Source organism: Melanotaenia boesemani, chromosome 19 (genome assembly GCF_017639745.1).
Source record: "Melanotaenia boesemani isolate fMelBoe1 chromosome 19, fMelBoe1.pri, whole genome shotgun sequence".
Taxonomy (NCBI): Eukaryota; Metazoa; Chordata; class Actinopteri; order Atheriniformes; family Melanotaeniidae; genus Melanotaenia; species Melanotaenia boesemani.
Window position 1 is genome coordinate 26378521 of NC_055700.1, and position 26242 is coordinate 26404762.

At 38.0% G+C, this 26242-nt stretch overlaps 1 protein-coding gene across 7 annotated transcripts in view; it reads right to left on the reverse strand.

Moving 5' to 3' along the window:
• Window positions 1-26242, reverse strand: part of LOC121629940 (transcription factor 4-like) — a 261687-nt gene that overhangs the window by 7990 nt on the left and 227455 nt on the right. For 5 of the 7 annotated variants that reach the window (XM_041969878.1, XM_041969880.1, XM_041969877.1 and 2 more), the window contains 6 exons: window positions 25866-25945; window positions 24721-24930; window positions 9298-9427; window positions 5288-5441; window positions 1871-2100; window positions 1406-1553 (listed from right to left, as the gene is read on the reverse strand). In XM_041969878.1, the coding sequence (XP_041825812.1) occupies window positions 1406-1553; window positions 1871-2100; window positions 5288-5441; window positions 9298-9427; window positions 24721-24930; window positions 25866-25945 (952 nt within the window). Of the gene's footprint in view, window positions 1-1371; window positions 1554-1870; window positions 2101-5287; window positions 5442-9297; window positions 9428-24720; window positions 24931-25865; window positions 25946-26242 lie in introns of all 7 variants that reach the window. The other 2 variants (XM_041969881.1, XM_041969884.1) reach the window with 1 other exon arrangement.

Genomic DNA, 26242 nt, shown 5'->3' on the forward strand with positions numbered 1-26242 from the left:
TTTAGTTTTTATCTATTGATGACAGTGTCATCATAGTTTTTGATGACCAACCTTAGTTTTTATTTTGTTTTAGAAAAATAGTCATTGACGGAAATGATACCAAAAACTACTAGACAATAGCACAGATGTTGTTTATACAACTGGAAATTTGAACACTTGGAGGTTTGAGACTCTTATTTCAGCAGCTATTCCTATATACCTTTTTTTTTTAAATCCAACTTTAACATGGACCCCAAAATAGCCAAAGTAATCATATCAGTATCAGCTAACTCGTTTTTTCCCCTGTTCTGTTAAAAGATGAAGATATCAACAAAATGCAAAGATAGATAGATAGATAGAAGTACTTTATTCATCCCAAGCTGGGACATTTAGGCCTAACAATCTCATTTTAAATCTACCATCTCTGTGGTTTTCCATGCTCTATCAACATCAAACCTTTAATGCCAGATGTATCATATTTGATGCAAACAGTTCCTGAGACCTTTTGCATCCCTTTATGGTAAAAACACAATCTGATCCTTGTCTTCTGCCCCCTGGTGGATGCTTTTTACACTACAATATTTTGACATATTACATGGTAATATGTCATACTTTTGTTATTTATTAATCTTTTTTTTTTTTTATATATATTTTGTTAAAGGGCCACAAAAAACAAATCAAATAAATTTAAATTTTCTCCCCATTTTTTATTGGGTTGGGCTTTAAAGAGTTAACCACTTCTTGCCTTTGTTGATTTTATATAATTAATTTGTTTTACTAATTCATTTGCTTTTATTTACTCTTATTATGTATTTATTTTTGTATTCATTATTTATTAATTGTTATTAACCATTTAATATTTCCAGATTTTTATTTCTCCATTTATTTTGTTTTTCTATAATTGTACATAAATTAATGCATTAAAAGGTTTAATGTGCCAATCACACCATTAACTCTGATGGTTAATCAGGAATTATGATAAAAGATTAGAAATCCTCTGTGATAACTGTATGTTATCAGGGATTCCTCTTTAATATCTACTCTCTGTTGTACTTATATATGGATAAATTAGTTACAAACATCAAATAGTTTTGTGATCATTAGAAATTCTAATAATAATACGAATATGTCAGTTTTAATACAAACCCCCAGCTTAATTTCACATGGTTAAAAAGTCCAGAGACAAGTCATGACCGATAAAAACCTGTTCATCTTTGATCTGTTAACATATTTTCACCCTGAAAACAGAAACTTTTTGGACCAATTTTCTGACTAGAGCCAAAACATGAGAATTGACGGTGAATTTATTTGGGCCTGACTTTGTGAGACTGATTCTCGGGTTTGGAGTTGAAGGTACAACAGCAGATTAGTGTATAAGTGAAATCTTCTGACCATTCAGGGGGGAGGAGATGTTGCTGCGTTTTACATTTGTCCCATGGGGTTCGCTCCGTCACCCATGGTTGCTGCAGCGTGGTGGGCGGCGGCCAGAGAGAGCGGGTTCCCGTCTGACGTCACGGTGACCTTCTCCTCCTCGCGGCGCTTCAGGCAGGCCGCCTTAGGGTTCAGGTTTCGCTCTGGACAGAGAAACAGAAAAGAGATTTTTATTGACTCTGGTCTCAGTGAGGTTTGTTGCTGGATGAAAACATTTCTGGAGCCAAAAAAGTAAAAACTTTGGTCTGTTTGAACCTGATCAACAGGTGCTTCTGCTGCCCTCTACTGGAGTTTCTGGAGCACTGCATGTTAACTCGTTTTATTGTCATTTTCAGTAAGTTTTGAAGGATTCTGTTACAAAAAATGGTTTTATAATTTTAAATAACCTTAATATGTCATCTCTATTAAAAATATTGGTGTAATAAGAAGAACCTCTGCAGCATGTTGATGAGCAACTGACCTCGGACTTGTTGCTCCAGGCTGAGGATGACGGCCACGGCCTGGTGCAGGATCAGTAACTTGGTCTGGGGTTTGTCGCTCTTCAGGTGCAGCTGGACCATCCTGCCCAGTTCCTTGAACGCCTCGTTGATGTCGCGGACGCGCAGGCGCTCCCGTGCGTTGTTGGCCATCCTCCTCTCCCTCTCTCTCTCCATCTTCTGCTCTGGCGACAAGTCCTCATCGTCGTTGTTGCTGAGGAGGAGAGAAGGACGAGCAGGAGATGAAGGAGGGAGGATTTTAAATATGGTGGCGAAGGCTGTTCTTTCTGGGAGTGGAAGCATTAGACATTTACCAAATGAATAATTAAATTACAGCAGGGTTTTTGGTGGGAGGCTTTTAAGGCTTTTTAATTTTTTTTTATATGTACTACAACATAGATGATTACTACACTTTTTATATTAGTGTAGTTTATTCTATTTTCTTATTAATTTATTATAAAACCACATCAAGCAGTATTTTTTTAAGACTTTTGGTGCACAAACAGCTTAAAATATTTGGAGATCTTTCTTAATCTACGACGGCTGTTTTCTTTAACGATCTCCCCCTCAGTCATGAGGCTCATATCATGGTCTTTAGTAATGTTGATAAAAAGCAGAGGGTTACTGTACAGGTGTGGAGATTTTCTTCGACTGCAGACAAACACAAATCTCTATTTCTACAGCAGCACTAATTAGATCAGTTCCTCCCACTCAGATCTGGGATCAGCTGTTTTGTCTTATTTTCATATCAGTCATGGTGACTCTCCTGTAATTACGTTTTTCAGTAAACATGGTAAATACGCCACTCACAAAAAGTTAAGGATATTCAGTTACTAGGTGAAATTTAAAGTAAATGTAAAAGATTGATACCAAATTGATAAGTTGTTATTGAACCAGAGCATCTAGTGGTCCATTCATGGTTTAAACACTTCTTTTGGACTTTTTGTGGTTTGTTAGAGAACATGTGCAATAAGAACTTAAACACTGAAAAGCTGCATATGTGCATTTAAAAGTTTAGATGTCATTGGATGTCATGATCTGTGAGTTGTGGTTCAGTTTGTTGTTCAGTTCTTGTCCATGTCTAGTTTTCCTTAGTCCTGAAGTCCTGGTTTTACATGTCTCCTTCTTCCAACACACCTGATTCAAATTAACAACCTGTTGTCAAGTTCTGCCCAAGCATGTTGATCCATTAATCCAGTGATTCCCAACCCTGGTCCTCAAGGCACACTATCCTGCAGGTCTTAATTCATGTGCTGCAGAAGGAAACATTCAAAACCTGCAGAACAGCGACCCTCGAGGGCTGACTGTCCACCAACGGGTACAATGTTGTGCCGAGATAAGCACCCCTGCTGTGAAAAGTATTCATTACCAAACTAAACATCAAAAGAAACATACAGACTCGTGACCTTTACCACACTTAAGAAACACTTAATAAAGACAACCCCTACCAGCCTGGTCATATTAATAAAAGAAAAGAAGAAAGATTGAACTGTCTTATAGCAATGAGAGTAATGTTTAGATGGTATTTAACCTACCTGTTAGAAACCAGGGTAAGTGATATGGTTTACTTTTTCTGACTGGAAATTAGCAATATCCACCAAACTCACAGCATAAGCAAATTATCTAAATGTCCTCTCATAGGTAAATAATGCTGGCCTGGTAGGGACAGAATTACCAAAGGGTGCAAGCTCTGGCACAGGGTGTTGCCACATCCTATTTCTGACTGGAAGGGAGCTTTTCATGGCAGGGGTGCTTATTTTGGCACAACAGCAGATAGCGATAGATGCTTCTGCTACATGATTTGACACGATAGCGTGATGTCATAGTAGTGCGCCGTGTTCCTTGAATTGTAACAAAGGAGGAGAATGGTGGACATTCAGCAGTTTGTGTTCTTTGTTCTTGGTTTGTGGCTTTAAATAAACATATCCACCATATATTTAAACATGCCACTCTTCCCATGTTTTTCATAGTGCTGAGTCACACAAGAAGTGGTGATTCTTTCAACCAATCACTAGATTCCAGTGTGTCAAGCTCCACCCTTTTAGGTCGGATTGCTAAGACTGGTATCGCAGCAAGATCTATATTACTTCTGCAAACTTAGCAAAAAAATGTGTGTTGCTTTTAACCGGTTGACATGCTGGTTTCAGTCAGTCAGTCGTGTTTACTTGAGTTTGGTTTGTGGAAGTTTTTATAGATTATCCTGCCTTTGAAGAGCTTTTAGTAGATTAAATCCTTGTTCCTACATCCACGTCTCCTGCCTCCTGGTTCTGCATTCGGGTCCTTCCTCATTATTGCCTCATGACCAAACTCAGAGTCACATGTGCCACATATCTAGCTTGAATGCACCACTTCCATAGTGCTTTTTTCAAAAACTGAGCTATAACATCCCACGATACAGTTAGTTTGTTCAGCTGTTTGGTATCTTAGCAACAAATATTGTAATTATTATCTGATATCAACATCGTGGAGCCACTCAATCGGCTTTCCAAATGTATTTGTTTATTAGGAGTTTGAATAAATGCGTCTTTTTCCCCAAAACAACTTGAATCAAGTAAGCTGGGAGCTTACATGGTTATGTAACACTATGCTCTTCCAAACCCTGTAACACAGCAATCTGTAAAATCATCATCAATATCATGAGTGCCACCATCATGTACACATTCTGGGTTTTTGGGATCCAAATGTTCCAGATTTTATTCGTCCTCCAGGTAAAAGGAACCATGATAAACAGCTTGTTTATCCTCGGAGGAGTGAAGGCTGTTCAGCTGCATCCAAAGTGGGAGAAACCAACAGATTCAGCCGTTTCACATTAAACTTGCTTAAAATAACGAGTCTGTGATCTCATAGAAATTTGAAGATGGTTTAAAACCATTTTGAAGGGTAACTTGCAAACAGCAGGTCCTTTTAAATGGTTTCTGTTGGTTTTCCAGCTCCGAGGCAGCGAGACAGTCCTTCTTTGAGAATGTGGACTGTGGGCTCTACTCTGTTGTGTGAGAAACAGCTAAAACCAGGCTCAAGACCATGGAGAGACTGATGAGATCAAGCTGGAGCTGCATGTCCACCAGGAAGCTCGTGGACATGGGGACTCTGCAGGAAACGTCTCTAAGCTGACTGATGTATTTAGCTGCTTCTCATCACACTTGATCACTTCATCAAAGTCCAGAGGCTGGTTCCCAAAACACTCGCAGCTCTGAGTCATTTTCACAAACAATGTCTTACTTTATGTTGACTGTTTGTGTGTCTTTGTTTATTTAGTGAAAACATAACTCTCTGTCTGATGGACTTGACTAAAACGGACTCTGAGCGTGGAGGTGTTTTGGGAAAAATGTGAGTCCCAGCCCAGCTGAGGCGTTTGATGGAAGTGAACGTCTGAAGGTAGACGGGGTTACATAGATCTTGACCTCTCAATAGATTTGAGATCCTTGCTGTCCATGTCCTCCTTCTTGGCATCCAGGGGCTTTGTGTCTTGCAGAAGGTTCTCGTCTCCCTCGTCCTCAGACTTGATTTCTGAGCTAACGGAGGAGGTGCTCTGACCCTGAAGGCCTCCAGACAGAGCTGTAGGAGGAGACAGAAAGGAAGAGGAGGCGGATGGGTTAACAGGAGCACAAATTATGTGCATTATTCTGCCGGATGTATTGAGTTGCTGCCATGTGACTGACTAATTAGATATTTGTGTTAACAAGAAATTAAACAGATGGACCTAAAAAAAGGTACAGGTGAGTGTAGATGCAATATGTTGGCAGATAGTAGGTAGATGGTATTTGACGGTTGCTATCTCCAGCTCCATCAATGAATTTCAGTAATTATTAGCCCCATTAGGAGATTTTAGGACTATCTGAAGGACTGATGAAGCAACAAAGAGCTGCACATTTCATCTGCTAACACTGTACAACCATGTACGACAACAGCCAAAAACAGAAGTCTTAAATCGTTGCCTTGTTTTTCAGGCAGGATGAGGAGTACCAATCAACTCTCAGCCATTAGAGAAAGGATGCATCATCAAATGCCAAAGCTAATGCTAGCTAGATAGCTAACAGCCACAACAGACATCAAAATGTGGTGATAGTTTTTTTTTTATTTTTTTTTTTATGTTTCAATTGTTCTAAATAAGCCTTTTAAAAATGCATTTTTGCTACCTGGTTTAAAATCTAGCACATTCGTAAAGTAATTTAACTCCCAAAAGTAATAACAAGAACGAGTAGTTGTTTTAGTGATACTCACAGCTGCTTCATATTGTGAACTTACTTCAAATTAGTCCTTTAAATTTAAGTTTATAGTATTTATGTTTATATTTATGTTTTAGCCATGAGCTGTGATTCTTTGAATATTGGGACTTAACTTTAACTAGAGCAATGTAAAATGAGCTAAAGGCTAAAAGTTAAAAAGTCTGTTCAGCATTTGTGTCTTACAGAGCTTCACCAGCATATCTGGGTGGGTAAAACAATAAAGCTGGAGATATAAGGAACTCATGACAGCTGCATCCTCCACTCGATGAAAAGGAATCACAAGCATGTCATCAAAGCGGTGACGTGGTTACGGCTGCACAGTCATCACTATTTACAGAAGCAGCTACAGATTCAGGTTGAAATTTCTGGGTTTATCCACATGTTTAGGATCCAAAACCCTACGATGACCCAATGCCCTATTCAGCTGTATGTCCCTGTGGATGACAAAAAAAAATAAAAAAAATAAAGCTAAGCAAGTGTCAATACAAAGCAGCTTTTCAGGCTAGCAGTCCTGAAGTCATGCGTGACCACACCAACGGTTCACTCTTCTTGTCATTCAGCCAACATGTAGTGAATGCAGCACTGGGCCTGGCAGAGCACAGCTTATTCTCCAGTTAACCTCCAAGATGGCGGCTTGGGAGCGCCATGGTGCAGGCGTAGAGCCTCTCCACCCTCCGACTGCCTCTCCTCCGCCAAACAGAGCAGTCTTTATTTGACATCTGTATGGATCCAACGCTGGTATGCTGCCAGCATCTCCGTCAACACAAAACACTCAAGCACTCTGTCCACACACACACACACACGCACACACATATACGTGGCCAACTATCAGCCATTTTGAATCCTGTCTGCCTGACTGGAAGCATTTTGTGTGCAGCTTTGAGTGATGGCCTGTGTTTGGTCTGCGAGTTAGCGTGTGTGCGTCCCTTTAAAAACAATCGGCCGTGTGTTTGTGCGTAAATAGCTGCCCTGAAAAAGACGTTTAGCAGTGAAAAGAGACTTTTGTTCTACCGACCGTCTGCCTGGTAGCAGACAGACAGCTGACCCTGGCGGAGACCAATACAAAGTTTACAGACGTTTTCCACCTGCCTAATTTTCTGTGTTCATTTTGCATCTTTGAGTTGAGTAACGTGACATTAGCTACGCTCACATGGAGAAATATTTCTTCTGAAATCAATCTGAACAGCCATGTTTACGTGGATGCTCGATAAAGTGTCCAGTGTGTGTTAACATGATAGAAAGATTTAATACGATCTTTTGACATGAACAATGTGAACAGTTTGGAAGAAGAAGAGAATAAAAAACCTAAGATTTTCTCTTGATGGAATATGAGTGAGATGGACCCGTACTGTATACTGCAGGTGATTCTTGCTTTACTAAATAAATATTTTAGTTTCCAACAAAAACCCTGAATCCGACAGTCCAGTTCCTTTTTGCCGCCATTTTTCAAGTCTTTCCTGAAACTCATCACATCATAGTTTAAGCATGCACAGAAAGAAGGTAAAAACCACAGAAACAATCAGAATGAATGTAAACGTGGTGATCGATCAGACTGGGAACTGGTTTAAACTTCTGGCTCAGAGGCTGCTGGGTTTGTTAAGCACCTTTACCAGTGACTAGTCCTGTTCAGTTATCAATCCTTGGCTTCGTTAATTTAATTTAAATGAGAGAAAAGAAACCAAAAAAGTCTTTAAAAATGTAACTAGTATTTTTTTTTTTTGCTAAACTGCATTAAAAAAACCATAAATGTGTTAATAAAACGTCTCTTTGCTGTTATTTGCATCAAACATTGAAGTCAGTTTTCTTTTCCAGGTCATATTTTACGTGTGTGGTTGTAGTTCAGGGAATTTAAGGAAAATTATGCAACAAACAAATGTAATAAATCCCTTCCTGGATTTAATTTTTCTCCAGCTTGATGACATCTGTTTTAATCCTCTCTTCCTTGTGGTGTGTTTATCATTTCCTGTGGGATTATCTACAATATGTAAGTCCACTTGTAAATAAATCCAGGTGAATATAAAATATTCAGAGGTATATTTCGATAAAAAGATTTTTTTAAATAAAAATCAGTTGTTACTATTTAGAAAAAACATGAGAAGATCTGGTTAAACTGGATAAATCTGCTCAGAAAGCAGCTCAGATCTTTGAATATATACACAGAATATACTGACCAGCACTGGTAATAAAAACCAAAGAAATCAAAATTAAAATGAATTTGAGGGCAAGAGGCTGAAAGAGACTAATTCACTTTAATTTGGCATGAATTATGAACGTCTACACAAATTTTAAAGGTTTATAATGTCTTTGAATTTGAGAGAGGAGGCGACAGGAGGTACCACACTCTGCAACTATAATTCTCTGTTTGCTGCCAAGAACATTTTAATACTATTAATTCACAGCCCGACACACCCTCGGAGTGTGTGTTAGAGGGTTATGAACGGATGCAGGAAAGAAAGAAACACTTTCTCCTGCCTTCTCAGGAGTGTGTGTGTGCGTTTCTTTCCCTCTCACCTCATTACACACTTGGCTGTGGTCGCCGTTGGCTGAACTTTGCTGCCAGCAGAGTCATTTTCAGCCTTTAAAACGAGCTCAGGGCTCATTTGCTGCACACTGAGCTCATATACACTCTTCCTCCTCCAAATTCATGTCACACGTATGGAATATTTATTTAGCTTCTTCATGAAGGGTTTTACTACTCAAGCGGCGAAGTGTTTCCCAAATTTCTAGAGCGGATTTCTATTTATTTTTTTTAACCTTTTTTTTTTTTTTAGCTCACTCCTGCATTTTCCTGGTTTTCTTTTCTTCTTCATCTTTTTCATTGTAATTTCTAACAGTTTCGTCTTTTTTTAAATCATAATTTGTGGTCAGAAAGTTTAATTTTGTGTGTTTGTGAGTGGACGATGGGAAATGAGTGGGACGGCTGTGCAGAACGAGCAGATGTTGCATCTTAACTGCATCTTTTGTTTGAATCTGTCTGCTTGTCCTTGTTCACTAAATAAAAAAAATCAGCTTCAAAGCAAAGACATGTTTGAATTTTGGTACATTTTGTCTTTCTTCCTTTTGCGTCTGTTCAGCTCGAAGCTATTTTCTCTCAGATCCCATCCTGTTTACGTTGGGAGACAGTTCGTGCTGGAGTTTGAGGGCAGGAGTGGTGATGTGAGGGTGGTGGGTGTGAAGGGTCTTACCGCGGTAAGGGTCAGACTGGCTGAGGTCCGGCGAGGTGGCCGACTGAACTGGCAGCTGAGACACCGACACCTGACCCGCCATTGAGTGTCCTCCACGCAAACTGCCGCCATCTTCTCTGTGGGAGCCCACCTGCAGAGCAGACGGAGGAGAGGGGAAAAGACATGAGGGGAGATGAATCTGAGCCAAAATCACATGAGGTCAGAAAGAAAGCTGCATTCATTTCCTCTAACCTGATAAGCCAAAGCCATATTTACAGAAAAAAACTAAGAAAAAAAGACACCAGATTAGATAAAACTTAATTTATCCATATATATATATAAAGAATAAGAATAGGTTACCAATAGGAAAAACTATTGCACTATTGTACCACACTCCAGTAGCCAAATCCCACCCAGTTTAGTCCAGTTCACAGTTCACTGCTTTGACTGTTATACTGTTTAATATCCAAAGTAAATGAAAAATGAATCTCAATAATATGGTTCATATTCATGTTTCAGGACAAGATGTCCTCCTATAAAAGTAGAGGACAAATGTAGACTTTTTATCCTTTAGGTCACTCTTGGGAGTCTGACGTAATAATAATTAAAAAAAAAAAGACCATCACCATGACAACATGGCTGCTGAGTTTGTGATGCTTTCTAGTTGCTACTACCAGTAACCATTTCAGCCATCAGACTACTGAATTCTCACAGTGGTCTTTAGATTATAGATCATTTAATCTGGACTTTTATCCACTTTTCTTTTATTTATCATCATCTCACTGATGAATTTTAAGTGTTTCTTGTCAGTTTGGACTGTTGATTGTTGATCTGTAATGTGGAGCTGGAAATGAATTTCCATTTGGGATAAAAAACCGTTTAATCTAACTCATTTCTAAATATTCATAGTAGCAGTAAAATACACTTTGCTTCTTGTTTTGTTAACATTTAGGTGTGAACTCAGTTGAAAAATAAACAATATTGTCCAGTTTTATCGTGTATTTTATACAGTAGGTGATTAAGCCTGTAATTTTTTAGCCCATTTAAGAGCCAGTAGAGATAAACAATAAGAGTTAAACTTATGACTTTTTACTGATTAACCTGCAAATACATAAATTAATTTTCTGCTGTCCAAATATGATTACCATGACTCTCTTACTTTAGAAATATTATAATTTAGTCATATAGAGAGCATAAAAACATTTTTTTTAACTTCTTTTGCATTTTTTTAAATGAAATCTACACTTTATTGGTGCCTTTGGCACTTTTTGTATGTCTTTTTGTATTTTACATATTTCAAAGGAAGAAAATTGATTTATGATAAAAATTATTGAGCCCTGAGATGTAATGAAATTTCTCCCCAGATGTTGCAGTTCTGCCGTCGCCCTGCTGAGGGCATCCTCTTCCTTTCTAAAACACCTCAGATCTCCATCAGTGTATCAGAAAGTCACAACCACACACACCACTCCTCCTCAACAACTTCTTTTTTCTTGAATTTGTCACATTTCTACTCTCTATGATGACGACGATCTATTTCTGTGTGTCTGGCTTCATACGTCTGACATGCATATTTACAGTTTCTTTTGTTTTGGATGTAAAGTGTCTCCTTGTTTTTCTCAGGGAAATATGCTGAATGTGTGTATGTGTGTGTGTGTGTGCGTACTTTGCTGAATCCTATCCATCTGTCTACCACACGCACACACACACACACTCACGTACATGTACACACACACATGAGAGCACAACAACTGACAATTATCTTAATGCCCATATGTTTAATTGTGGGATTTCTAATTCCCAAAGCTCCAAGCAGCTTCCAGCAGGGACTCACTGTTTTGGCACGAGATGGGCTCTCTTTGTGTGTGTGTGTGTGTGTGTGTGTGCGTGATGCCAGCTTTCTCCAGGCATCCCGTTGCTCAGTGTGGTCTCTCTCTCACCCTCCTCTTCCCCGAGCTTGGTTTTAATTTGAACGTATCAGCGGGACAGTTGACAGATCTGAACCATGATAGACTTGAAACCCACTAAAAGCTTCTATGTGGATTCTGAGAAAAGGTTTTGAGTACTAATCACAGCTGAGTGGCATCTGGAGGACGGCGTGGACACATTGAGGGGAGTATTTCGTGGTGTGATAATCGGACTGAATTAGCATTTGATTAGCCTGAGATCGGGATCGCGCTCGGCTCTCTCGGACCACATCGGTGACGTCTCTGCTCGCCTAATGCCGTTGAACAGAAGTGGGACCTTCATCAGACCGACAGAATAAACATCTGACTGAAGCTCAGATCCAGATTATCTTTCAATGTATGCAGCAGTGGACCAGTAGCAGCTCCTATCTGTTAACAGATGTATCCTAACTTTTTCTTATGCTTTGCAAATGTAATAATAACATCCCTATGTTATATTTTTTTAACCAGTGTATCAATAAACATAATTTAGAAATCACATTCATGATGAGGTTTATCAATTAATTGGACAATTATTGGTTTTTGAATATTACAAATTCTAATGCAAAACGATTTCCATTTGATTCAGGATGTGATGATATCACACTTTGATTTAACCCCTTAATACCCCATGTATCATCTTTAATACAGTTACTGAGACCTATTGCATCTTTTCATGGTAAAAACTACACTTAAAAACTCTGTTGTATACAGTCTGGTACTTGTCTTCTGCCCCCTGGTGGAAACCTTTTGCTCCACAATAATTCAGACATCACATGGTAATAAATGGTACATATATGCAAATATTTATGTTTATTTTATTTTTTTTCATCATTTTGTTAAAGTGTTAAAGGGTTTTCTGCTCGTTATTTCTTTGGTCAGGCTTTAAAGGGTTAACACAATCACTTCTGTTTTATCACATATAAAATCTAATTTTCTTTTTTCATCACACAGTTAAATGTTGTTTTGTTTTAATAAAAGATGGACTGAACCACATTCTGAATATTGAGCTAAAATAAATCAAATAAAACTGAAAGAGTACATTTCTATTGGTAGATATTAAAGCGGGATAGACTGTAAACCTTTGTCCTATTTAGAGCTTTAAACTGAATATTTTTTTAACTTAAAGGTAGTCCACTTTAGCTTTTTCATAGTTACACCACAGCTTTGGATCAAAATGACCTTTATTGTCCCACTAGAGGAAAAAACCTGTCCTGGGTTTTCACTCCTGCTGCAGCCAAAATGTTGCCAAATAATAAAACACAACTGAAACCCACCCGCACTAAGCACAACAATAGATCCTAGATAATAACGTAAAATCAATCACAGCCATAGAAATACAACATAAAATCACTTAAAAACAGGTGAAATAGTTAAATCAAGAGCAGGATAATTTATCTGTGCCTGTCTAACTGAGACAAGGATAAATTCATTTTCAAATCTATCAAATCTGCACTGAGGGACTGCATCTCCTTCCTGAGGGCAGCAGCTCGTACTCTTCTTGCACGATGTGGGTCATGTCGCTGATTATTTTCCCTGGCCTGTCTACAAGACGCCTGTCAGAGACAGTCTGCATGGACAAGGATTTTCCAGTTAGAAACCCACTGGAGTTTCCTCAAAGAACAAAACAAATATAAACTATTTAACATGTTATTCCTAAAATATATCTTACGAATGATTACTAATTTTCCAATTTGTATCAATATTATTGGCCCGTTGATCATTAAATCTATGTAGATTATTAGTTGTCCACAGAACAACCTGGAAACAGGCTTTCAAATGATGAATTAGCCTTAAGCCTTTGTGCCTTTTTTAGGCCTGCATGTGTAAATATCAGTGTATGTGTTACTGGTGAAGAAAAAATGCAAATGGCACACAGCACAAATGAAAAAATTTCAGGCTTGCCTTAAATCTACTTTCAGGATGAATCTGCGTATGTCTGAAACGACGCAGCTGTAGCGTAAACCCGTCAGATCATAGATCATAGTACTTTATGTGGACAGTATCTCTTACATTCATACATCTTTGCTTTAAAGCTGATTTTTTTTAAATTAGTGAACAAGGACAAGCACACAAACAAAACATGCAGCTAAGATGCAACATCTGCTCGTTCTGCACAGCCGTCCCACTCATTTCCCATCGTCCACTCTCAAAGTTTAACTCTGATAAACTAAATTAGAGGTTTTAGTGCAGACAGTTCAGGTAACGTCTCCAAAGTGGACATTTAGGCAAAGTTTGGCACTACCTGCTGGGACCTCAGAGTTTTGTGGTAATTTAAAACAGTTTGTGAACCTTGCAATATTTACCAGAAGTCTTCTTTGTCTTTCTAATGTGATTCCTGAACTCCATGAGAGCTGTTAAATGGGATAATTATGGAGATAACGCTCTGCATCTGGAGCACATACATGATTCTTTGTTAAATGTTTTCACTGGTGGAAATTTTCCACTGCTTTCCCCTTTAAATCAAGCGGCCACTTACAGGTCGAGCCTCAGATCTGTTCATTGGCTTTGAATAAAAAATGGACTGAGATGTGACGTCACCTGTTTGGCTGAGAGCTTCCATTCAGTCTCATTTTCTACTAAAACCAACCCAGTTTCTTATGGAAACAGCTGAATTAAGATGATGGTGTTTTGATGGTTTTAATGCTTATGTTGGCAAGTGCACTTTTATTATTTGAAGGTGTTGCGGTGTAAATAAAGTTGCTTTGAAAATGAAATCCCTCTGTCTGTCAGTTAATCCCGCTGGCTGACAACGAGCTCTGGCCCACCACATGCCAAACTCCCCTCTCGCTCCATGCAAATATCACAAAATGTCGACGAGCTTGTGGGCATGTGTGTGTGTTGCTACGTGCACGCTTTAAACCGAACGACCTCCGTCTGTCCGTCCGTGCTCCTGTTTTCTTCTTTATTTATTATTTGCCTCTCGTCTCTCTCTTCCTTTCTGCCTTTCATCACCGCCTGGATTCCCAAATGTAAAACGGCAGCAGAGAAGGAGACAGACAGGCTGGTGTACATTTTTAATGGGGGCCTTTTATATTTTAACAAGCTTTCCTTCTCTCTTGCTTAATTCAGTTCAATGAGGAGAGAAGATGAGGACAGATGGAGGAGAAAAATATAAATAAATTACACATAAACGGATCTGCTGGGTAGCCACACCCGCATCCCCACCACCCCTCAGGTTTAAGGTATCTGAGTGGATGACATTTAAAACTAATAAAAAAAAAAAAAAGAGTGAAATGCTTTGGTTCTTTTGTTTAGTCCATTTTTGTCACACATTACCCTAAACTGCAGCTAAGAACTTTTTTTTAAGTCAAATCGTTGTAATGCATCACATTCACAATGTGTCGTCTGAAAATCCACATAGTCTGAGGTAAAAGTATGAAGGTAACATTATTTTTTTAATTACAGAAGCTTTTAAAAAACTGACTCCTTTGAAGGGCCCTCAAAGGTTTTAAGAGACGGATGCTGACCACAACAGCATCCTATCAACACTGTAAGTGAAGCTGATTCTGAACAATTCAGACTAAACACTGGTTAAAAAAAGCTTCACTCAAATGGATGGTTCATGTCTCTTTCTGAATTTGGCCAAACATGTAACTTGGACATTGAAGGTAACTTTTAGAAATACTTACAAATCAATGATTTTACCACTAAAGGATGATTGTCTGTGGGTAGGAACTCAGTATTGGATTTTTTAAAAACTCTGATCTATAAATTCTTTAAAAGGTTACAAATAATCTCAGGATCATCTGGCAGAAGGATCTGAAATGTAAATTAAGTGATGAAGAATGGCTACAAATACAGTCAAATACAGTCAAATACAGGCAAATATATGAAGGAGGCGACAGGAAAATATAAATTCATTTATACACTCATGGCTACTTGATCAGCACCACCTTTCTAGTACCGGGTTGGCCTCCCTTTTCCTTCAGAACTGCTTTAATTCTTGGTGTCATGGATTGAACAAGGTGTTGGAAACCTTCCTCAGAGGTTTTGCTTCATATTGACATGACAGCATCACACAGTTGCTGCAGGTTTGTCGGCTGCATCCATGATGAAAATCTCCCGTTCCACCACATCCCAAAGCTGCTCTGTTTCAGTAGTTCTCTAACTTTTTGAGCCATGACCCCCAAGAAAACATGCGTTTCAGAAGATGCTACACTGTGGTCATAAAGGGATGGATACGGCCAGCAACAACACTCAGGTAGGCCTTGCTGGTTAAACCAGGCCATTTGACTTCCTGTTGCCTTTCTATCATTGGTAATTATTCTATCAGAGGTTGTGTGTGAAAATCCCAGTAAACAGTCAGACCAACAACCAGACCACGTTCAGTCCCTTAAATCTCCTTTCTTCCTCCTTCTGATGTTCAGTTTGAACTTCAGCAAGTCATCTCATGTCTGCATGTTGAGCTGCTGCCATGTGATTTGATTAAATATCTGACGAGGTGGCCAGTGAGCGCAGACTACTTTACTCCCAGTAAACTTCGTAGTATCGGCATTCTGGCTACAAACTTCTGTTGGAAAAGCAAAACAGAAACCGTAACATTTCTGCATTTATTTTAGGAACGTAAACCAGTAAACCCATTATGGGGAAAAGTTATAAAGAAGTAACTGGGTGTAGATACATCTAAATCTACTGTTGTGTTGTGTCTACTGTGACAAATTTATAAATCTTTGCATATCATTTTTATTCTTTAATTTTTTTTGCTGCTGCAGGAACAAACCAAGATAAGTCGAATAAAAGTGAGTTAAAAATTATCCAAGAGTGAGTTGGAGAGGGAACGGCGGAGGTGCTGAGTAGCTGTCATCTGCAATACTGCTGATCAGTGGGATGTGTGTTGTTTATGTGTGTGTGTGTGTGTTTGACAGTATAATTACACAGGAAGATGAGGAGAAAGAAGGGAATTTCTGGGTCGAGTGATGACCCGCACACACACACACACACACACACACATTTACAGATGCACAAATTTGTCATGCATTTGTAAACAGTAGGGACAAGTCTGCCTCTGCAACTGCAGCGAAATGTCTGCAGGAAGGAGAATAAACTGTTGATTTACTAACTCTGTAAACTGCAATATTTCACCTCTTATTAGCTGGGTTCCTGCAATTTTTAAATGTCATTTTCAATTATTGTCGCAGGCCAAAATAAACAGATAAATCAATAAAAACACACACCTTGGACTAAGGCATGCAGAGCAGAATGAAGGGAGGTAATCAAGCAAGAAGTCCAGTTTGCAATCGTGGTGTAAACAAAGACATCATACAAATAAAACATTAGAGCTGCAACGCTGAAGTCATGAAGTTGGCTTGAAGAATCACGGCATTGTTTATCCTCAAGTTTTGGCACATCAAAATGATGCTTTCAACAAAAAAAGGCAAAGTATAACAAAATCAGTGTGTTCAGTCGTCTAATGGATGAAGTCAGGTTGGATTCAAAAAGTGGATTTCATCTGACGCAGGAGTTTTTCATCTTTTAAAGCAATATACATCACATACAACTCTTTTTAAACCCAAGTCCCATTTTCTGTCTCAATTTCAATCAAACTTCATCTTTCTGTCAACCTAAAACACTTCAACAGTTTTAATAAAAGAGTAGAGAAAAAGACTTTCTACACATTTAAGCTTAATTCAGGTTTAACCTTGTAAAACACAACGTTCCTCTAATATAACACACATACTGATATTCACACATCTTAACAAAACTCCCTTTACTATGACTCAAAGTGACCTTGTGGTTGCAGAGATGTACTCACTGCAATATTTTAACAGAGGCCTGAAAAATAGGCACAGAGGGTAAAATTTGTCTTTAAGTAGATGAAATGTTAGGGGTTCATCCTCTGAGGGGCATGAAAGTTGAATAAACTGTAATATAGTATAGCAACTCAAATGAAAGAAAAGTGAAAATATTTACAGTGTTTGAACATTTATTTATATCTTAAATTAATTTAATTTCAAGTTATTGTATTTAGTGTCTTTAATTTGTGTTAATATGGCACTTAACACCTACATTTATTTACTATTATATAAAAAAATACAAAAAAAATAAAAACTAGAATGAAATAAAGACTGGAATAAAATAAAATACTACCCAATATTTAATAAATTAATAACAATAAACAATAAATAATATAAAATAAATACATAAGCTTAAATAAAAAAAAATGCATAAAAAAGAAATAAAATAAAATAAAAGCCAACAGTGGTTTGTTGCAAATTTCAGACAAGGGGTTAAAGGCACTAATTACCTCATTTTACCTTTTTTTTTTTTTTTTTTTTACTGGTAATTAATGCTTTTTAACAACCAATAAAACACTCAGGTACATGAATCATCATTTGCTGCAGCTTGAGCTCAGAGAAAGATCGTTTTGGAGCTCTTAGAAAGATTCTTGTAGTCTGTGTTCCACATCAACCCAGGCTCTTGTAAATACGAGCGTTTCAGTGAAAGAAATCCCTGCAGGTTTGATTAAGTGCATTTCTTGGGCTGAAAGTTGAGTCTGTAAATAAACTGGAACTGAATCCACACAGAAAGTGGAACATTTTCCAGACTTTACAGACGCTCGACTGTGCAAACCCAGCACCTGACAGAAAACACCTGCTGCAGCAACGTCAACACAAAAACACTCGTTGAGGTTGGACTTTCAAGGAAGGGAAAGCACGGCAACATTTTCCAGATCCGTGACATGCAAGCATGTATGTATTTCTTTATTTTCCATGTGATGAACTGTGTGTCAGATGGCCGACTCAACCGTCGTGTAACATGTCATAAAAATATGAAATACAAGAAGAAAAGTGGAAAAATGTTATGAGGTAAACACTGTTTTACTTTTTCCTTTCAGAGCAAGACTCATCTGGATGATCTGTGACAACTAGAAGCGAACAGAATGAGTTTTTCTAAGTTTAAATGCAAATAAAATACAAAAGGAAAATGTTGCGCCACACATTAAAGGAGCAATTTGATGTTTATAGTTATTTGTAGCTGTCACCTGTCCATAGAATAAATAAGAAGAGCTGATAACATAAAAACATCTTTTTAGTTTTTTTTACTCATTTTTATATTTAAAAAATAGATTTTCTATTATATTCAAGTATTTTAAAAGTTTATTTTCTCTAATTATGTACTTCCAGGTGGTTTTATGCAAATGTTTCCCAGCTCTATGTTACAAATTCTAAAATTAAAAAACATTTGATTACACTTTACACATTTCTGGAAAATATGCTGAAGATATCATTAAAGTTTGTGGTTTAAGTTTTTTAGTTTTGTTTAATGTCAGTTATTAACTTGTTTTGCTGATTTTTTAATAATAAATCTGAAATAAAAATAAAATTTTGAATTTTTATTAAGTGTGTTCCATTTACTTGAATCTTCTATTAACAATTATTGGTGGTATTTTTATTTTTCCAATAACAATACCTGACAGTCTCACATGCTATTTCTTCCAAGTATTAAGCTTTCATTTGTCTTTAATACAAACAAGGCTTCATATATTAATTTAAAAATTTCATTTCAGTATAAAAACCGAGACCAGAGACTCCATGTTGTTTTTAACTAATTGTCAAGGTTGTTTAGGTTTATTTAATTATCTTCATGAGCAAGAGCCTATACACAAATCTGCAATGATCATAATGTCTTTCTGATGAATGTTCATGGCCAAACAGTTTTAGTAAAGACAGATAAGGAGGAGGGATCCACACATATATTAACATACCTTTGTGAAGGAAGCCGACATTATTTTAGGTGAATGGAAACTAAAGGCAGATGGTCATCACTGAATTAACTGTTAAAATTTTAAGATAAAATGTGGCTTTAGAGACACAACCATGAACCTGCTGCTATCACAGCACCCACCCCTCGGAAGGCTTTCTTATCTAATGGAAAGCTTTAAGAGGAGTGGGTGCTTTTAAATTCATACATGACTTGAGGTCAGTTTCTGGACCAAAAACAACTCAGAGATTTATTATCTGAACTTTAAATAACTCTGTTTGGCATTACCTTTTCTTCTAGTCCTACTGTGAGCAACCTTTGAGTCATTTTTTAACACAATAATTCTTGTAACTCAAATATTAAAATGATAAAGCATCCTTATTTCATCTGTGGAATGGAGCTAAAACCAGACAAAACCTGTTCTGAAGCAAAGCTGAAAAGCTGGTCCATGCCTTGGTCCACTTCTACGCTACAGCCACAGACTCGATGACTGTCACCGCAAAGAAACAAGACATTTCTACTACTACTTAAAATATCATGGCTCAAATTCAGCCCACAGAAACTCTTTGTCTCATTCCCAGAACTTCCAAGACTGGAACGGGAGGTAGAGCCTCTGGTTTTAAGGTTCCTCTCATGTGTAACCAGCACAGTGCTTTTCCTGAATTTACTGACCTTTATATGCTTTTTTTCATTATTTTAACTTTATAAAATCATTTTAAATATTTTTTTATTTTATTATTGTCTTAATTAATTCTATTTTATTGATTATTACTATTATATTATACTTTTATTTATTTTTTGTAAAGTACTTCATGTTGTTCTTTGACTGCATGAAAAGTGCTGTATAAATAAGTTGAACGCTGTTCACGGGAACAACCGCTACTGTACTGAAATAAAACCAGACTTCAATCAGCTTCAAAGACTAAATTGACTCTATTCATGGTGTTAAAAGTATTATTAAATATTATGACTCGAGAGAGGGGGCTTCTTCCCCCTAAACTGAGCCACCATGCAGTAAAACAACCAGCATGACTTTAACACATCATCACAGAGCTGAGCAGAGAACACACTCAGACGGAGTCTGGCATTTTCTTCCACACAAATTTGGAAATCAGATGGTGTTTAGTTAACTGTCACGTCACCACATCTCTCTGCTGTTCGGTGTGGAGGTGTTAGCAGGATGTTTGCTGAAGCAAGCTAGCCCTGAACAAGAAGCATGCCTAAACAACACAGGCCTAAGTTGGGACATATGCATCTACTTCTATGTTTGCATATTCTAATGTGTGTGTGTGTGTGTGTGTGTGTGATGCACTCATGCCTGCACACTGTATATGAATCCAACATCGGTCTACCACCTGTTTTCCCAGAGTTATGACCTCAGCCAGCAAGCGTCTCCGCCTAACGCTGCCAAACTACAGACAGCTGTGTGTACGTGGATGTATGTGTGTGAGGATTAAAGAGGAATGACAGCAAATATGTAATGTGGTAAATATGTAGTTAAATTAGACTAATGTGTGTTTATGAGAAAGGGAATGCCACTAAACTCAAGAGAAGAGAGAAAGGGGTTTGTCTGTGACAAATCAAAAGAAAAAACATGAAAAGAAATGGAAGGTGGAAAATGGAGAAACAATGAGAAGGAAAGAAAGTGGTCAATGAACAGAGACAAAGGAAAAAAGAAAGGGAAGGAAAGGAGAGAGTGAAAAACAGGCTTTGCAAACAATAGCATCATTTTTTCTAACCTCCTGTTTATGCATCATCTGTTAGCTTGTCTAACAAACCACTGGACCTGCTGTAAACAGTCTCTTCTGGTACCAGAGGTGATCGGTGTTGTTACATCTGGCAAATGCAACCTTCAAATAAATATCTACTGAGTTATGAAACAATGGTTTTATCACCAAGCAACCAACTGATCAGCCAACCAACCAACCGACCAACTAACTAATCAACTAACCAACCCACCAATGACCCACCTAACCAACCAACCTATCGACCAACTGACCATTGGAATAACCAATTAACAGACCGACCAACCAACCAACCAACCAACCAACCAACCAACCAACCGACCAACCAACCAACCAACCGACCGACCAACCGACCGACCAACCAACCGACCGACCAACCAACCAACCAACCAACCAACCAACCAACCAACCAACCAACCCCATCATTGTACATTAATTGTGAGGAACTAGATGAAACACAGCAAAAGGAAACTGCTTTCATTTTTCAGCTCTGCACCATTTATCTAAACTCTACTTGTGTTGCTTCTGTCCAAAATCTGCTTGTCTCACTGAGATGATGCCATATCTGGGTTTTTTCATTCACCTTTGGACTACATTCACCTGTAAACTATTTAGAAACTTATTACCTCTCAAATTAGCAGCTAACGTTCCGTCATCTTCTACAATAACAGGAAAAAAAAAACCATGCTAGACAAAACAACAATCTTTCAAGTATTGCATTTTAGAATTGCATGTAGATGCCTCACATCAGATTATTACAGTAATTTGATTACTCCCAGATATCTGGTTTTGATGGTCATGTAAAAATAGTTATCTGAGAATGTAGAAAAACTGGTGTTACATGAATGTCTGTAAATCAACCGATGAATCAAATTGAATCAAAACTAATCTAATTGAACTGTTTTTAATCCAGTTGAATCGATTTGGGAAATTAGTGGTGATCCCATCCTCTGAATCAAAGGAAATGATTTGTTATTCCCTGATAACACAAATTCTGCTACAATATGATTATATAGCAGAAAATTTAATTAATTAAAAAGAAACTGATTGTAAGATGATATCAAACGCTGCTTTGCTGTTATCTTCTCTCCAAAATCCAGAGTGCAATTTATTTCCAAGCAGAGAGATGATGTTGTCACCGACCTCTGAGGCTGCCCACCATGGCCCTGCCAGCTTATACACAAACTGGCTCCTTTGTCGAAAAAGACTATCAAAGTCTGAAGGATGTTCGATGGTTTTGGCTCTTTTATCCCTGAATCAGCTTATTCAGTGACTAAATTAGAACTGGTCCTGTTACAATCATCGAAGCCATCGCTAGCTAATGCTACGATCTGTTGTGTTTTGTGAAGATGAACTGTTTCCCTACACTTTACAGAAATTCAGAATACACTGAAAGGAGGGTCAAATGTGTTAGAGATGTTTAAAGTGATCTAACAACATAACTTTGTGGGGTCTAGATCTGGAAAACCAAACCACTGAATGTGGTAATGGTAATTATGAGAAAACAGTCAGACATGTCCATCCAGAAAGGACGTCTGACACTTGCTTTTAAAACTCTAAACAGACCTTACAGACATAAATCCTCCAACTTCACTTCCCCACAGTTTAAAGGTTTGAGCCACTCGATGTGATGTTAACCAGCCCTGAAGGTTTCTAAGTCAGAGTAACCGAGTGTGTCTTTATGGCACTGCTGTGTGTTCAGTTACAGTAATGAGTGTGTTATAATATCAGCCAATAATCCAGACCCTGGATAAACACACACACTGGCCTCAGTGACAACACAAGGGGCCATTTATGCTCCTGTTTGTGTACGAAAGAGTCCGCAAGTAAACCCCGTTTTTCAGCACTCATCCTTCACTTCACTTTATTCTTTCTTTCCACCAGTTAGAGACACATGAAAAGGTCCAGTAAGGTTTCTGGACTTATTTCCTGATTAAACAGAGAGGTAATTTGTAAAAATATTATCCTTAACAAGAGGCAAACTCGCAGTGTTTGCTTGGGCTAAATGTCTGCATCACTTAATAAAGCTTCATGCCAAATTTGAGTCGGGAGACTCCAACGATATCCAGACGAAATCTCTCAGTATTTCCCTTCAATTTTAACCTGGAATTACATCATGAATCTAAACATACAGCTCTAAATTTTATAAAAAAAATATTTTCAAGCCTTAGAAAAACAATGCAGCGAGGTGTAAATTGCCTGAAAAGCAAGAACATGTTTTATTAAAAACACCTTAATGAAGCAGTGTTACCTCTACACTGGGGGAGGGGATTTTACAGGGGCTGGTCTACGTTTTCAGGAATTCAGAAATTCTTCATTGAGCCTCTTTAACCTCAGAGGAAAATGTGTGATTTCATGAATATTTTTTTTAAAAATTTTGATATCATGTATTAACACAATGAACCTAAAATCACACAAAGAATATAAAATCTAAGAAGGTGAAGTTTGATCTTTTAGTGTGACAACCAGAAACATTTCTCTAATACTAATGTACTGATTTACTCTTTTTATTAGTTTATTTATTTACTTATTCCTCATACTTATAACTTTCATTAGTTTTGATGTTTTAAATTGTCTAATATCATTTTTAGATCTGATAGTCTGTTGTGTGTGTGGGTGGGTTAGGCAGACTTGTTGGCATGGCAACCTTTTTCTGTTTTTTGTGCAGCACTTTGAGCTGCCCTTTGTATGAAAACTGCAATTTAAATAAAGACTGATTGAGATACAACTATTTACATTAAAATGCAGCAAAATCTCAGGTGTTTTTGTTGTGATTCTAATTTTTTATATTGTTTTTATTATTATCAACACAATTTAAAAATTGGTTAATAGTTTGCAGTCGAGACTTTCAGTAAAAACTGAAACAGACTCTGTACGGCTGCTAAGTCATGTGATTTGCACCAACAGGTCTAATATCACATACAGTTCACTGGTTTGTTCTGATTTGGTTAGTGTAGCGTGTTCATTAGTGCTAATGTTTTTTCCCCTTTTTTTGGTGTAATTTTATTCTTTTTTGAAAAGGACATTAAAATTCACACAATTCTATTTTACCATTTTTATACAAATGTACAAGCACAGCCAAAATTAGGAAAGCCCATTCTTTAGGTGTCTCAGATAGAGGTTCTATATATATTGTGTATATATAAGCAAATGATTTGGTTATTTATCCTGGCAGTGATATGACGTATCGTACATCCTTTGGCTACGTGGTTACGTGGTCATTTAAGAGCTACTGCTGAATTACAGCTGAATGAGGAGAGATATTTAAACAAAGTAAGTGAGCTCTTTAGGGAAAAGGGAAAAAATGGCAGTGGGTGGACGTTGTAAAGAACAAGGCTAGTTACAAGAAATTAAATGAGGTAGGGGAGGATGTTGACTATGACAGAGGAGGTTAAAGTCATTCGGTGTATGTCATACAGCTGCATCACACATCTGTTTTGTGAATACTAGAAAATGGATCCAGCAGATCAGCAAAAGAAAATAAAACACAGCAATGAATTTTGCTCCGGTTTGCTGAGACAAACTGGTGAACAGGAACCCTCTTTTAGAAAGAAAAAGAAGGACAAAGGAGGAGGCAGAACACAGCTCATTTCAGCCACAGGTCAGACTCTGAAATGTAAACAACGCATGTCTGACTGAACATGTTGAGGCATCTGGACGTGTTTATACTGGGAGCTTTTCCTCGCTTTCCTTTCCACATCTCCTTATGTCACACAGCTGTTTGGATCTTCATCTTTATTGTTTCAAGTTAACAAAAAAGCCCAAAGTCTTGAATATGGAAAACCTTCCTATTGTCTAACTTCATGTTTCATTTTGAACCTGCTCAGTTGTAACACACTGAAAACGCAAGTTCTGTCCATTCAAACATTTTCTATTCGTCCAATTCAGGGCCGCTGGGAAGCTGGAGACTATCCCAGCAATTAGCAGACGAGGCAGGTACACCCTGGACAAAGAGTCCTCTTTAAATTATTTGCTAAATATTTAGATCAGACTATAAATCTATTGACAGCCATTTTGTGTTTCATTTTAAAATATAAAAACTGAGGTCCTACCATGAGGGAGTGTCTGTTGGCTGATAGGAGTCCCGAACCGTATCCGCTGCTGAGAGCGCCCATGGCGCCGTTGTGCGTATGAGCAGCCCCGATGAGGCTGTGCATGTCGCCGTGGCCGCTGGCCATACCCGTCGATGGTCCCACCGCGTGGCTTCGGAGTACATGGATGGCGTCATCCAAACGCTCCAGACGGTCCTCAATGCGACTTTGCTGCAGAGTGATGGACAGAGGTCAGAAACCTGCTGCATGTTTTGTCATTTTTTTCATTTTTATTTCATTTTTCAAAAAATATCTGGGATTTTTGTCTGGTCAAAAGGTGCATTTTAGACTTTTTTAACTGTTTAACTTTTAAAACCTGCAGCCTGATGGTAGCAGAGATACAATCACTTCATTATGCGTGTGCAATTTCTGAGCAGAGGCCTAACAAAATAGGCCTCAAAGGGTTAAAAAGTCATATTAATTCCTCATATTATAATAAGGGCTAAACTTTTGGTGTTATGCAGTCTTTCCCAAACAGGGGGTCCTGACCCCCACCAGCATCCCAAAATATTTTCAAGGGGTTGCCAGATCATTGTAAAAAACAAAAGACCCTACATTTGTCAAATAATTTGGGGATTTTTATAAGGGCTGTCAAAATTAATGCATTAATGCAAAGAGAGGAATCTATAAAATCACTGCATTAATCTTTTAACGCATTGATTAGATTTTAAGTTATAACTCATGTCTCTTAAAAATTCTAATTTGGCATTATGCTGGCTGATTTTGGGCATGTAGGTACTTTGTTACAGCAGTGAACCAAATCCAACAATTAACACTTTATCCTCCTTATTTATGACATTTCTGATATTTTTCAAGCATGAAATTTAGTATTTTTATCATCAGGTGTCCAGAAACAAAGTTATTACTCATGCCATATTAACAATCTGAATGTAACATTTTCTGGGTGAGAGAAGCTCATTTTCAGCATATGGGTGTTTTGTCACAGCTGTCAACATATTCCACCAAAACCACGGGTCGTGGCTCAAAAGTTTGGGATCCACTAGTGTAGAGAATCTCAAATTCTGTGGAAAAGACTAATATGGTTTTGGGAGAACGTCCGCTTTTGAAAAACATCTTATACATACAGAAATTCTTTATAAACCTACCAGAGAGTGGAGTGGAGCATCGTAGTTTGGTGACGATGCTCCCTGTCCACCATTCCTCGACCAGACGGCTGAACTGGCAGCTAGGAGAGAGCACACGAGCAGACGTTATCAGGAGAGGAGGTGGAGAACCGCAAGAGGTCAGGGGCAGATTAAAACTGTTTTCTGCTTTTGTTCATCTCGAACTGACATCCCATCTTCTGCACGTTCTTTGATGCTAGGACGACCCCCCCCCCCCAGAGAAAGGAGCCTCTTGATGTGTGGTGCCCAAACGGCAGACAAAACATCTTTGCACACAAGGACACTTTCACCGTATCCACTTGTGGTGCTTGGACATAATAGACAGAGAGGAACAAGAGAAAAACAGACTGAGCCATATC